General features: G+C 47.9%; 1 protein-coding gene across 2 annotated transcripts in view; it reads right to left on the minus strand.

Annotated features, from left to right (window-relative positions):
• SLC24A3 (solute carrier family 24 member 3) overlaps positions 1–8,358 on the minus strand; it is a 488,983-nt gene extending 480,625 nt beyond the window's left edge. The window contains exon 1 of one of the 2 annotated variants that reach the window (XM_058684774.1): positions 7,294–8,358. In XM_058684774.1, the coding sequence (XP_058540757.1) occupies positions 7,294–7,732 (439 nt within the window). In that variant the 5' untranslated portion in view covers positions 7,733–8,358. The remainder of the gene's footprint in view (positions 1–7,293) is intronic. The other variant, XM_058684773.1, reaches the window with a different exon arrangement.
• Positions 8,359–15,614: the final 7,256 nt, after the last annotated feature.

Raw genomic sequence — 15,614 nt, forward strand, 5'->3', positions numbered from 1 at the left:
AACAAACTGAGGGTTGATGGGGGTGGGAGGGAGGGCAGGGTGGGTGATGGGTATTGAGGAGGGCACCTTTTGGGATGAGCACTGGGTGTTGTATGGAAACCAATTTGACAGTAAATTTCATATATTAAAAAATAAATAAATAAATAAATAAATAAAATAAAATAAAATAAAATAAATAAAAAATAAATAAAAAAAAGATTGAGATATAAAAAAAATAAAATAAAAAATAAAAAAAATAAAAACTGAGAACAAACTGAGGGCTGATGGGGGGTGGGAGGGAGGGCAGGGTGGGTGATGGGTATTGAGGAGGGCACCTTTTGGGATGAGCACTGGGTGTTGTATGGAAACCAATTTGACAGTAAATTTCATATATTAAAAAATAAAAAACAAAAAATTAAAAAATTAAAAAAAAAAAAAAAAACAAATTCACAATTCCCCATATATACATCTCATTAAAAGTTAGGCAAGGTTGGGGAAACAGGGGTGCTGTCGATTAAGCATCTGACTTCAGCTCAGGTCATGATCTCACGGTTTATGGGTTCAAGTCCTGTGTCGGGCTCTGTGTTGACAGCTCAGAGCCTGGAGCCTGCTTCAGATTCTGTGTCTCCCTCTCTCTCTGTTCCTCCCCCGCCTGTGCTCTGTCTCTCTGTCTCTCAAAAATAAACAAACAGTAAAAAAAAATTTTTATTAGCCAAGGTTTCATTTGGGGTCTGTGCCTAAAACCTTATCACCTTGCAGTTCCCCACCATGTTTGGGGACCCAATTTATACCCTCATCTGCAGTAAATGAGATAAGCTATCTCTCCTGCACCTGTGTTAATACTTGACATTATCCTGCATTTTCATTTTTGCCAACCTGATATTTAAAAATGTATTTCATCATTTTTAAAATGAGATTTCCCTGATTATTATTGAGGTTGAGGATTTTTACTGGTATCTACTGGTCATTTACAACTGCTTTGTCAACTGCCTGTCAGTATCTTTTACCCAATTTTTATACATTTGTTTTTTGTTCCCCATTCATTACCAACCTAATTCCTTTGATTTTCCAGGTTCCAGCTTCTCCTTACTACCAACACCTCCTCACGCCATGCTGTCTCTCTCATTCGCCTCACCTATAATTCTTGAAAATTAGCTGTTCGACGCCTCTCTTCCCACTAAAGTCTAAGCCACCATGAGGACAATATTCTGAGTATCCATCTCAGACACTGCTGTCACCCCAACAACTAGTAAAAAGCCTGCCAAATATTAACTGGATGAATGAATGGAGGTCCTTGGGTCTTACACCAGTGGAGTCCAGGCAGAAACTCATTCAAGAGGTGTCACTGAAGACTGTTTCACAAGGGACCACTTACAAAGGTGGGAGTGGGAAAACTGGTAAGGGAGGTGAAGCCCCCAGGGATGAGAATGAGGACAGGACTGGTGCACCTGTAGCCACATGAGAGAGTCTGGAAGATATCTTCCATGTCTTAAAACTCACAACTCTGTGATTAAAACTGCCTGGATGGCAACCACCACGTTTCACTAGAGAAAACCTTCTTCCACTATATCCCTTAATACGTCAAATTCTCAAACCCTACAGGATAAAACCATGTTTCAAACTGTTGCAAAGACAAACAAAAGTCATTGCCAAACAAGCCCTCCAGAAACTGAGGGCAGGAAAAGAGCAGAAAAACTTGAATTACCTTCTGGAAGTACCACTCATTTGCTATGTGACTTCAAAGACATCTTATGAACTTTCTGTACCTCAGTCTCCCCAATACAAGAGTCACTGTACTATTATTCCCTCCAAAAACATATATTTAGCTCAAGGAAAAGTAATCTCCTTGAGGAAAAAGAGAGTTGCCAAAATCCTGTCCTATCAGCCAACTTCCACCAAGCCCTGGAATTCTCAGCAAATGGCTGGTTTTGCAATTCTTTTGGCTTTGCCAACCCTCCAGGATATTAAAAAAAAATCTTCCCACAAGGATTCAAGGCTTGCAAGTAAAGGAAATCTTTGAGAAAAATCTGGGTTGATGAGCAGCTAAGAAAAGCCAGGAGAGACACATCTATATATGTTTAGGCAGAAAATAGAAAAGGTTGAAAAGCGATGTGTTTCTAAAATACTGCTTCTATGAAAGCAACCTTCTGTTACTCCTTTACTCTCCCCAGTCGACTGAAAAAGGCAGTGTGATTCCCATTTTCTATTCGTGTCCTCCTCAGCTGGAGCTAGGCAATGCAGGGGCATGCAGCTTGGATACAAGTGGGCTTGGGATCAAATCCTGCCACTTAATGAAGTGACACAAAGCAAGGCACTCACCTTGTGTGGCTCCATGTTAGCCCATGAAAAATGGGTAACAACACTGACTTTGATGGATGGGAGAGGGGGGGAAGAATTCTAAATCGTGAGATTAAAACGCATGCCAGTAACTGAGCTCCTGACATGCAGTCGCTAGTTTTTATTACAGGTACTGTAGTTCAGAAATCAAAACAGCTTCTTTACTTAACAAGTGTCTTTTGAGCATCTACTAAGGGCAGTTGATGCAGATGACAAAGGTGAGCAAAGGTCAGAGGGTCCCTGATCTCCTGGAGCTTATTAGAATGTGGTGAAGAGGACAGGTTACTCAAATCACAACCAAACAAATACATAATTGGCAACTGTGATAAATGCTATGAAGAGAAAATAGCTCAAGGAGCAAAATGGGAGGACCTAGTCTGGTTGGGTAGATCTTAGGCCCGGAAGTGAAAGATGAACGAGCTGTGATTGATAAATGTGGAACTGGCATGTGTGACAGGTCTGGAGCCAGAAGAAATGTCACCCTTTTGAGGAGCATTAGAAAGACCAGTGTAGTGAAGCATGGAAGGGAGGGCAGGAAGGGAGGATATCCAGGCAGAAGAATCCAGCAAGGCATCCCCGTAAACCACACGAGAGATTGAGAGGTCATGGCCATTGTCCTCTGAGGACTGGGAGGTCGCAAAGCTAAAGATAGGCTCTCAGCTTGGCAACTGAAATGTGCAGTTCAAGTACCCACACAGCACTCTTTTCAGATACCACCTGTGGACCCCACACCTAACTTAAGACGGGCTGCCATGTTTTCATGATTGGAAGGTATTTCAAATATGTGTATATTTATCATTCACCATTTACCTCCTTGGGAAATGTCTGTGTCTCTAAGTTATTATCCCTTGGATCCCTGGTTTTCCAAAGATAGCCACAATATACATGCCCACCTGCTCTCCTTACAATATAACCTGACACTCCTCCACTGAGTAAGTGGTGACATCTATGTCCCCCCTTTTTGAACTTAGGATGACAACTGCCAATGCCTTGGCCAAAAGAAAACAGTGGAAGTCATACCACATGACTTCTGAGGCTAAGACATAAATGCTGTGTACGTCCACTTTATCCTCTTGGAACCCAGCTGCTGTGTTCTGAGGGAGTTCAAACTAAGGCACATGGAGAAGCCATATGGAGAGGCCATACATAGGTGTTCTGGGTAAATGCCCAGCTGAGAGCCCAGCCAACAGCTGGCCTCAACCCCAGACACGGGAGTGATTTTGCCTCCAGATGACTGCAGACCCAGCTGTCAAGTCACCCAGCCTTTCAATCTTTCCAGCTGAGCCCCAGACGTGGAGCAGAGATAAGCCATCCCAGAACACCCTGTCCAAACTCCTGACCCAAAGTATCCATGAGCAAAAACATAAAACAGTAGTTCTACACCACTACGTTTTGAGGAGATCCATTATTAGAAACAGTAACTGGGCCAGAATATATATGTAAACTTTGAGCTATATATATTACATATTTTTTTTCTTATTCTTTACTCACCTACCTAGGAACTTTCTAGAGGGGATGTCTATCATCACTCCTAAGCTAGAACCTCTGGGCTTTATTCGTACCACTTCTGGAAAAAGATGACCAGGTTCCTCACTTCAAAGAAAAACTAAACATTTTAAGACCACTCAAAGCAAAAGTAATCCATTCTCACTGCAGAAACAAGAAAAAGAAAAGAAAACCCTCATTTAGCCAATCTGACACCTTACTTCAATTGGCTTTGAAAACAGATCAAAAATGTCATCGTTAAGATACAAAACAGATGAACATAAGGGAATGGAGGCAAAAATAATAGAAAAACAGGGAGGGAGACAAAACAGAAGAGACCCTTAAATATGGAGAACAAATAGAGGGGTTGTGGTGGGAAGCAGGGTGGGGGAGAGAGGGGATGGGCTAAATAGGTAAGGGGCATTAAGGAATCTACTCCTGAAATCATTGTTGCACTATAAGCTAACTAACTTGGATGTAAATTAAATAAATAAATTATTTTTTTAATGAAAAAAAAAAAAAAACATGATCTTTATCAGCAACCATAGAGCCCTAGCTAGGACTGAAGAGCCCTTGTTTCCCTTCCTGAAGAGGAAGCCCTTGCTTCCTCTACCGCTGAAAGCTCAAGCGTCTGCGAAGATGGTGTGCAGCTACTGAATGAGGCAATGCACATAAAGCGTACTGAGCTCAGTGCTTGGCGCTTACAAGCCCATCCACCAGTTGTTACTCCTGCTCTGGTTATTGTGAGGATTCACATTTTTGTTGATTCCAGCAGTAACCCTTCCCCGACTCGTATTTAATAATGCTTGCGTCCCATCTCAGCAGAAAGGAGTCAATACTGGAGTTTGGTTAGATGTCAGGAAAGGGAGCTCAGGTTCCACACCATCGAAGTGTTACACAACACTATATAACACAACTGCCACACATCCCTATTTTGGTTTGGTAAAAGAACAGTCTTTTTTATAAAAAAAGAAAAATCGATATGTGTTAAGAAAACAGGCTTCTGAGAAGTTACATTTTAATCACGGTGTGGTTTTCGAGGTAAATTAAAAACTATATTCTCCTTGGATCATTAGGAAGGTACCCCCCATGTGATTATATAAATATTACAAAGCTGCACCCAGATGGTGGCATGAATACCAGGAAACAGAGGTGGGATCAAAGAGTCAGGCCACCTTGGGTTGGGTCCTCCCTCTACTCCTCAATTGCTGTGTGACCTTAAGTGAATCACTCAGCCTCTCGCAGACACAGGGTCTTTGAAACAAGGCCAAACTCCATACTTTTTATCCATACTGAAAAGACACTTAAGTAGAGTTAGCACCCAAGTTTCCAGGGTAAAAAGTCAGTATTCTAAAGCTTAAGTATGCCAAAGGACAACCCCCCCAAGCTAAATAACCACTTGCAGATTCACACACATTAATATCTTAAATATGATCTAAAACACACACACACACACACACACACACACACACACACACACACACACACAACACCTGGGCCTGGCTGTGAATCAGCAAGGTATCACGTAATGAAATCATGAGTATCTACTTGAAGAAGAGGTGATTCGAGACAGAATTACAACTGGCGTGCCATTTGGGGGCTGGATGGCATCCCCCTTCACACTGCTGGATTTTCACGGTGATCTTCAGTTGCTGAGGTGGGGGTCTTCTGAAAGCTTGCATTTATGGAAGGAGAGAGAAAGAGAGAGAGAATATGGGAGGACAGAGATCAAGGGAAGAGACCAGGGAAAGGGCTGTGCTATGGAACAAAGTCGGAGTTGGTGGCACCTGAAAAGAAATGTCACTGCTAGGGAAACCATTTCAAAATGACATTCTAGTCACCAGGTTTCTAGTTTGCAGAGTGTCTTCCACCCCCTTCCTCCTGAACACCCCGGCTTTCCCAGAGCCCCAGGCGGCCCCCAGCCATCGATGGACTTAACTATATGGGCCACACTGGCCATCCAGAAAAATGCCCCTTACATCCTGGAAGTGATGGGCACTCTAGAACTCCCAGAGCCCCAGCATGCAGGAAACATGGCCGGCACGTAATTGACTTAGAAGAGCCCTTACCAAAGGTGGCATCAAGTACAGACTGGCTTTGCACTCACAAAAATCAGCAAGATTAAAAGGGGCTTAATGAAAACCCTCTTCGAGAGAATCAGTCAGTCACTGCTTTTGGCAGGTCCGACACTGCCCTTTAAGAGAAGTCCAGCTTCCCTCCCTGGCACACTCCCCTTCACCAGATAATCTGGGATTCAAGAGAAAAGGAGAGAGCTCTGGAGTCCCGACGGCTCCACTGAAGACCGGGACCGACTCGCTCATATTACCATATAAGATGAAGTCTGTCAAGAGGTCTGCTAAGACTTGAACCAAGAGGGACCACCTGCTTTCCCCACGAAGCACGAGACCAGCCAATCTGGGGGACATCCCCTTTTTAACCGATGCCACCCTTCACCATCACTATCAAAGTGCTTTTGTGCTGCACTTCATAACGCCTTGTATTAGAGCTACATCTTTCTTAACACCAAGGCACATACTTGTAACGGCTTTTTCTTTTTCTCACAACCATTTTTACGGCTGTTTTCCCACGAACCATGCCACTTGAACTGCTGGGATATAAAACCGTTTTTACAACATTCTTTTTCTTCCAAGTCTTTCCCTCCGTTATTTAGACAGCTGCCCCCCAGGGTCCAAACTGTTTTCAGTGGACAACTGTTCTGAGCACATTTCTCCACAAGGTCTATTTCAGCTCAAGAAAGGCCAAGGACAAATAAGACAAAAGTTGTGGGGAAAGGGCAGACCCACTGCAGGGCACCATGAGAGCAGAATGCAGCGTGACGGGGCAGCACAATCTAAATCATTTCTTCCAGAGCTGCAAGTGCCCAGAAGGGATCAGTCTTCCCAGTGAGTGGTCAGTGAAAGAGAACAAGTCCATTCCTAAACCCTAGCCAGGCGGCCAACACTTTTCCTCCCCGGAGTTCCCGGCACCTGTTCTAGAAAAGCGGGTACGGAGCTTTCTGCCTGGTCCAGACCGCCTGTTCCGTATGGGGAACACTGGGAAATTATGTGTTTCACCAGTCAACCAGCCCCCTTCGTGCCCTCAGCAAGCCGAAGGTGTACAGGTGGTTACCTGCACAGGTACCAAATCGTACCGGGACAACTTCATTGCTGGCCTTGGGGGACTTCTTTAGGGGAACAGCCCCCACCCCCTCCGCCACCAGTCCCTCCTGCCGGTGGGTAAGAAGGACAGAGAGCCAAGAGGCACAGGTAAGGGTCCCCAGGGCCAGCCAGGCGCCCCCGCGTGCCGGCCGCGACTCCACTGCGCGATCCTGGCCTCCAGGGCCCCCTCCTCCCGAGCCCCTCCGAGAGGCAGGGGGAGTCCTCGTGCCCGGCACCCCTTCCTGCCGGCCAGCCTGCTCGCCCCGCGCCCGGCCCGGGAGCCCCGAGCTGCCGGAGCCGCAGCGCCCACTCGGGGCGAGCCGCGAGCACTCACCATTATGCTCTTGCATGCTCGACAGCGACCAGAGCAGCAGCGCCACCAAGGCCAGGAAGCAGAGCTGGCTCAGCAGAAGGTCCCTCCGGCGGCTCCGGCGACGCTCGCGGTCCTCGTCGTCGGGCGACGGCATCCTCGAGCGGCAAGGCAGCGGCCCCGGCGGGGGCCCCGGCTGGCGGCGGCCGCTCCTGTCGCGGGCGGCCGCGGCGGGGACGGCGGCGGGAGGCACCCCTGCGCGCTGCAGCCGCGCGTCCTCGCTGCGCTCCCGCCTGGCCGCCGCCGCCGCCTCCTCTTCCTCTTCCCTGCCGCTGCCGGGCTCGTCGTCTTCGTCCTCGTCGTCGCTGTCGCTCAGTCCCTCCTCGCCCTCCTCCTCCTCCTCGCCGCTGGCCCGCGCCGCCGCCTCCCGGCGCTCGGGGTCCCTCTCTTCCTCGCGCGCCATGGCTCCCACGCTCGGCGTCCGCGCTCGGCCTCGGGCGGCGGCGCGGCGGGGGCGGCGGGGGCGGCCGGGAGGTGGGGGCGGCGGCGGCCGAGGAGGAGGAGCGGGAAAGGACCGGCGGGAGGAGGGCCCGCCGCTGGCCAACTCCGCGGGCTGGCGAGGCCACCCGGGCTGGCTCCGGCCTCGCCGGCTGCGGGAGCGCGTCGCGGGACCGCCCGCTCCCTCACTCCATGGTCCGCGCGCGGGGAGCGGGGAGCCGGGGCCGAGCGGGGCCGGAGCGCGCCGGGAGCACGGGCGGCGCAGCTCCCGCAGCCTGCGGCGGCGCGGCGGCTCAGGCTCGGAAGCGGGCGGGGGGCAGTGCCGGGGACGCAGCCCGCGCTGGCCGGCGCGGCGGAGAGGGGGCGCGTGGGGAGGAGACTGAGCTGGGGAGGGAGCCCCGTGCGCGATCCTTCGGCCGTGCAGTGCCGGGGGGAGGGAGGGGGCGGCGCAGAAGGCCCCCTCGTGGGGAGCACGCCGCCGGGAGGCGGGTCTCCGGGCAGAAGGAATCGCCCGAAACTTCGGAGAAACAGAGGGGGTCTCTTCAGCCCCCCTCCCCACTGGCTGCCCGGAGCTGAGACGCCGCGAGTGCGCTCAAGCTGCGCGCGCCCAGCCGCTAGCCGCGCCTCCTCCCGCGGGCCTCCTGGGTTTCCCTCCGCCCCCTTGTGGGGATCCCCCGCGCGCCAGCCTCTGGACCTGGAACCGGACTCTCTGGAGGCACTTGGCTCGCGAGGGTGTCCCGGCTCCCCGCGCTGGCTCGGCTCACACTTCACTCCCAATCGCGCTGGATCCAACCCAATGCTGTTGCTGAAGGGAGGGGGGGGAGGGGGGAGGGGCGGCTGGCACTGTCCCTGAGTGAGGCAGCCTGAGGATCCCTAGCCAACCTCGGGAGGAAGACCCTGGCCTTCCGCAGGGAGCATCAGCCTGCCCCTACCCCCATGAGGAGGAAGCCCTAGTTCCCCCATTTCCCTGCCCCCAGTTCTGCTCCCACCCTCACCTACTTAGGGTGGTATCTGTCCTGGAGTCTGGACCGGCCCACAGCCCTGCAAAAAGGTGCCCATTTAGAGAGAACACCTAGTGGTCTCAGAACCACCCACCCTTCCTGCGAGGGTTTCCAGGTGCCTCCCTAGGTCTGCGGGCAGGATAGCAGATAAATAGACCTGAGATACAGCCTTTGCCATGGGGCTGAAAACAAAAAAGGATCACCTGGACACCAGGGGTCTGTCTGGGTGACTGTCTCCATGGAATCTGGTCATGTTAAGGAACGTAGATGCAGACATCTAGGCAGGTGAGGAGGAAGGAAGTTTCTCCACTCCTCGGTCTGAGAGCACATACAGAGTCCAAGTGTGTCACCAACCTTGGAGACCCGTGGGTGATCACCTAGCCCACAGTCTCTAAGATGAACCCAGATATCACATGGGGACAGCAGGGTCACAGCAAACAACAAAGCAAGCCTTCAAAAGTGGCTGGCTTCCTTTCCACAGAGGGACCATTTCACTCAAGGAGACTGGAAGACTTTTCTGCTTCTTGGCCATGTCATTTACTCAGACGTGTTCTCAGCTCAACATATTCCCAGACACAGAGCACCTTCCCTATGATGCCGGTGTGGTTGTCCTTATGCTTTGGTTCCCAGGTACTGAGAAGGATTTAAAACTATGTAAGTTCATCCAGGCTGGAGTGTGTGGGGGGAATTCTCCAGTGGTGTTACCTCCCTCAAACATTCAGAGACACAGGAATGGAAGGTTAGGAGCTGAGTACGTGCCTTCATTCAGCTAACTGGGGAAGATACTCAAATAGCTTTTTCTAGTGTAAATAGGAAAAATAAAAGTGAAAGAACTAATTAGGCTAGGGAATGAACACAACACCAGCTCAGGGGGAGATTGCCACAGGCACAAGGAATTGTGTAATCCGGTAAAGGGAGAGGTATCCAGGAGGGAGCAGGGAGGAGAAACCAGGAACTGGCAATTCCCTAGAAATTCTCCTAACACCTGCAGTGAGAGGAAGAAACAGGGCAGGGGAGAGAGACAGATCACTCCAGTGGCACATAGAAAGGACATTTTAGTTAATACTCATTTTGACAGATTTCAGAGTAAAGAGGGTATTGAAGTAAAAACAAAGATCCCCAAGCAGCCAGTCACCACCCATGATGAAAAATGGGGAATTCTCTTCCCCGGTCTGATAGCACCTTTGCCCTGGTGGATCCCTCACCCCCACACCCCAGACGATGGCTTCTCTGCAAGAAGGAGAGGAAAGCTTCCTTCTTGGGTCAAGGAAGTCCCTCTTCTTCAACAGGAACACTTTGGAGTTTGGGGGGGAGAGCAGACTGCTAAGTCCTGTGTCAGCACTGGGGGAGGAAGACAGACCCCAGTGGGCTCCTCTTCCAAGGAAAACAGTTATTTTTGTCCTATGTGTTGTCTCCTAGTCTTCAGAGGCACCCCCTTTCCAACTGAATTTTGTTAGGAGCAGCAACTAAAATAGCTAATGTGCTACTTACCTTTCACCATCAGGATCATCATCAATCCTCAAGTAGCTTTTGCCTTTTATTTCTTAATCCGTTTGTATTCGATCTCACATTTTTGTGCAGGGAGCCGTAGAGAGAAAATTCCAGGCCCTGATATTCAGTCTAAGGATTAGCTTGCTTAGAAAGAGAGGCATCGACCAAGGATGTGCTGAGGCCTTCACTCTTCCAGGAGTGAGCCAGGCACCTCCTCACCCAAGGCTGGGTGCTGGGAATCACCACACACAGCCCCTGTTTTTACCTCCTTATCAACATTCCAGTTTCAGTGCTGTGCAAAGACTTTGGGCTGGATGCGGGGGCCCAGAAGTGATTCATCTGTCTCCCAGCTCTGCCTTTATAACAAAGAGTTAAAAGCCTCCCATGACCACATTCACTGATGCTCAGCCCAGGAGAGCTCTTAACTCAGCCAGGGAGCAGGGCCTTATCTGTGCCCAGACAGCCAGCAGCTTCTAGACCCTTCTGCCTTCTTTCTAGTTCTCCAGCCCTCCCCTCGCCCACAGCACCCAGCCTGATAAAGCAGTTTCCACAACAGAACAAGGTTGTAGCTCCATAACACGAAACAGTGCCAGTGTGTCAGACAAACCACCAGTTGAGAAGGAAGGAAAGGAAGAAATGAGAAAACCAGAAAAGCCACTTGCTGTGTGAGGTGCTCACCATGATTGTACCATAACACAGGGAGATATGGCCCAAGAAAGAGGAAAGACCACTGGATGTTCACAGAAAACCTTTTTACGTCTTTTTTTTTTTTTTAAGTAAGCTCTACACCCAATGAGGGGCTTGAACTCATGATCCTGAGATCAAGAGTCATACGTTCTACCAAATGAGCCAGGCAGATGCCCCTCACAGAAAACCTTTAAACACAATAAGGCCAAATGTTGGCAGATGAGGGAATGAAAGGAGGAAACTCTTCCATGGAATGTTTCTGGAATAGTCCTCAGGTATAGCACCCCCTCCATATGTCTGGAGACAACCACCCAGGCTTCCTGTCACTGCCTAACCTTGGTAAACTGCAGCATTGACCCGCTGCTCTTCACCTGTACACGTGTCACCCTGCACGCACACAGCACCCAGATTTGGATGGAACCCCAACTTCATCCAGGAAAGCCTGACCACATGTTTCCCTCCCCATTCTTATTAGCTGTCTTTCTCAAAAAGCCAGTAAAACTCCTTTAGACTCTTCCTGTCAGCATTTTGAAGAACACAAAATAATCACTCGTGTGTGTGTGAGTCCACACTTCACATCCTGAGGCATTTGAGAACACCTTGTCTGCAAGGTGGGGCTTATGCTATGTTAATTGTTCAGTTTACAACGAGAGTTAAAAGAAACTGCTTATTTTATTATAGTTTCAATTTTTTATTTTCCTTTTGCACAACTATTTGGTAATTTTGACTTGCTACATGGGTATAACTGTAGATTTTGTTTTCCTAGTGGAACACTGTCATATTCACAGCTATTTATTTTTCAAAAAAATATTTAGTGGGGTGCCTGGGTGGCTTAGTTGATTGAACTCAAGATCCCAGCTCAGATGTTGATCCCAGGGTCGTGACTTCAAGCCCTGCGTTGGTCTCCATGGTGGACATGGAGCCTACCTAACAAATAAATAGGGGCCCCTGGGTGGCTCAGTTGGTTAGGCATCCAACTTAAGCTCAGGTCATGATCTTGCGGTTCATGGGTTCTAGCCCCGCATTGGGCTCTGTGCTGACAGCTCAGAGCCTGGAGCCTGCTTCAGACTCTGTGTCTCCCTCTCTCTGCCCTTTCCCTACTCGTGCTCTCTGTCTCTCAAATAAATAAACATTAAAAATTGTTTTAAATAAATAAATAAAAGTAAAAAAAATAAAAGTATTCAGGTATCATAATATACAAACCATAAAATGCACACAGCTTAAGCATATACCCTACATGGGTTCCAGATCATGACTTAGAACATTTCCTGAACCCGCTCCCCCACCAAGGCTCCCTTGTGCCAATTCTCCCCCGCAGGCAATAACCCTCTGAAAATAATCCCTCACAGGTCATCATTGCCTGTCCTTGAACTTCAGGTAAACGGACGCTTGTTCCTGTGGAATCCATCTGCACCGGTGTATAGAACTCTAATTTTTTTTTTTTCATGCTGCGTAGGTGTAGATTGTTTTTACCTGATGCTTCAGTTCCCTTCCAAGTTCAGTGTAAGCCAAGAATAACGAAACCACTGCCTCTGGATCAGAGACAAATGACCTCCCAGACTGGCTAGTTTTATAAGGAACTTCAGCTGAAATTGAAACAGTCACCGGCTGCTTCTCAAACCAGTTACACTACCCCAGGGTAACTGCAGGACGACAGGTCAACCGGTAAACTTCGGGGGTCAAGCTTTTAAAGACTGACCCAGAAGAATCCCTCAGATGTGCATAAGATTTGGACTCTGCTTTTAATGGAAAAATCACAAACCATTTCTTATGCATTCTTTCCACCCTTCTTTTCTTCTAAATGAGAAGAAAGTAGAATGGGTACCATCAGGAGAGATTCCCACCCACTCGGTGGCAGAGCCATGGAGCAGCCTTTCAATCAAATGCCCGTGGGCTTAAAAAGTACAAGACAGCTTGTGAGAAATGTCCATCCCCAGCCCCACCCAGGGGAATGGGATTCAGGAAGCCTGGAAATCTGCATCCTTCACAAGCTCCCAGGGATTCTCTTGCGTTAAGGTTTGAGATCTGCTATTTGAGAGAATACAGTTTGGTGTGTATTTTTGGTGGATCCTGGAGGGCAAATCTAAAAATGAAAAATATATTACCTAGCCCCTTTTTGTCAATATTTTTAAGCAATTTGTTTTGAGTGTTTGGAAGAAAGAAAGACAGGGCACACAAACACACCTTATTCCTAAGGCTGTATCTGTCTTCTGTTTCACACAAGTGCTATTAAAAATAAAAGAGACTCTGGGAGCCTGGGTGGCTCAGTAGGTTAAGTGTCTGACTTTGGCTCAGGTCATGATCTCACAGTTCATGAGTTCGAGCCCCACGTTGGGCTCTGTGCTGACAGCTCAGAGCCTGGAGCCTACTTAGGATTCTGTGTCTCCCTCTCTCTCTACTTCTCACACTCTGTCTCTCTCTCTCTCTCAAAAATAAACATTATAAAAATAAGATAAAAGAGACTCCTATAAAAAATAATCCAGAGCCATGGAGATAATAGAGGGGTCAAAATTTTGAATCCTCAGAGGACAAAAATTGAGAATTCATAATTTGAACAAATTACTCATTCTATCATAATCATTCAGAAAGAAAACACTTAGGCCCCCCTAATTTCATTCTGTGGATGTAAACTTGGAACACAGGATGCTGAGTATGGCAGGGAGGGCCCTGGGAGCTTATTTCTGTAAAGGTATAAATACTAGGTTTAGTAATCCCATGGTTTTAATAAAGAAAAAAAAAGATCTATAAGGGGCATCTAAGTGGCTCAGTCAGTTAAACGTCCAGCTCTTGATTTCAGCTTGGGTTATGATCTCCCATTTCATGAGTTTGAGCCCCAAGTTGGGCTCTGTGCTGACCTCAAGGAGCCTGCTCAGGATTCTCCCTCTCTCTCTGCTTGTCCCCTGCTCACGCTCTCTGTCTCTCTCAAAATAAATAAATAACTAAATAGACTTAAAAAAAAAGAAAATACATCTATAAAATGTCTTATTATTTTTAAATTTTGGGACCCCATCCTGATAGATATATCTTAAGTAGCAAAAGCAAAACTGTGTAAAGAATTGTGCAACATCATTTTTGTAAAGTTAAGCAAAATCATGTATGTCTCTGGACAGGCAAATAGATGTCAAAATATATATAGGTATAAATACATATGGATATAAAATTTATAGATCTCTCTATACTTATTTATAGATATATAAATATATGTAATAATAAACATATATAGATATACTTGTATTATATAAAATTACACTAATGGGGCACTTGGGTAGCTCAGTTGGTTAAGCGTCCAACTCTTGATCTCAGCTTAGATCTTGATCTGAGGGTGGTGAGTTCAAGCCCCACATTGGGCTCCGCACTGGATATGAAGCCTACTTAATTAAAAAAATCACTTATATAATATAAAATATATATATTTTAAATATGGCTAGCAACAGTTACTTCTGGAGGTGGAATTACAGGATTTTGGATGGGAATTAGTGAATAAAGAGGGACTTCCACTTTTTATTTTATACTGTTTTATATTTTTGGAATTATTTTTCTGGCATCAGCATGTCCTACTTTTTTAGTTTAAAAAATAAAGAAAAAATTAAAAGAATCTGTTCATGTGTAAGTAGTTAAGACAGTTGACTTAAATGAGAGGAACTGGCATGATTTGACTTGGGCAGGACTGAGCAGAAGGCTAGGGCAGGGGGCCCCAGGCCCACCTCCTTACGGGAGCCACTTTGCCCAACATTTCCCAGCCGCCCTGTGCCCTGAGGCTTCTCAGGAGCCCTAAGATGGCGGAGGATGGGGGGCAGCCCACCCAGGTGCTCAGCCTTGGCTGGCTAGAGCAGGAAGCTGGACTTCTGATTCTGATTTGGCCAAAGATCTAAGGTGCAGGCGTTCTCTCCCTGTTCCTCAGTTTCCTCACTGATTACTAGAGAGATGCTGCCAGCCCTTCCTCGGAAGGTTGTTTGTAGCAATGCAGCATTTTGAAAATACAAAACAGCCAAAAGAAAGAGATGCCAAAGTCTGTCACTCTTCATATTTAATAACCGCGTGTTACCTCTAATGAGGGTAATCAAGGCAAACCCTGCTTCTCCAACACCTGGAATCTAACTGCAGACCAAAACCCACTTCAAGCCTGGCTCGCTCGACTGCCAAGTGTAAACATCCTAAGAGTTGTAAACACATGACTCTTCACCGAGTCTCTGTCAACAGAGAGACCCGAGGTCAGGCTCTAAGACCCTGGGATGGTCCCGCGTTGTGTCCCTTTCCTTATCTCATTTCATCCCCCAGCCCACGGGCCTCCCCAAGGGGAGGTGACAGTCCTTACTGCCAACCTTGAAAAGCGGTGGGGGCGCGCCCCCTGGTGGCAGTGGTAGACATCCTCCTGGGGGGATTCCGGACCTCCTAGAAGAAGGGGCTCCTTCCTACCCAACCTGCCGGTGACTGGTTCAGCCTATTCTCAAACCGAATCCGGTCTATATCCTTTCTGCTCAGGCAACATCTGACACTGAGGTGACTGCTGAGTCACCTGTTGCTCTCTTTGTCCCCAGAGTTTGAGTCATTGGGGAGATTTCCTCAAATTTTGATTATGGCCACACTGCCTTCCGGCACTTAAGTACTTAAGTATTTCACTTGTTTAATTTTAAATCCCTTCCTTGAAATGTTATGCCTGAAGTAGAC

Source organism: Neofelis nebulosa, chromosome 9, assembly GCF_028018385.1.
Source record: "Neofelis nebulosa isolate mNeoNeb1 chromosome 9, mNeoNeb1.pri, whole genome shotgun sequence".
In the NCBI taxonomy this organism is placed as follows: Eukaryota; Metazoa; Chordata; class Mammalia; order Carnivora; family Felidae; genus Neofelis; species Neofelis nebulosa.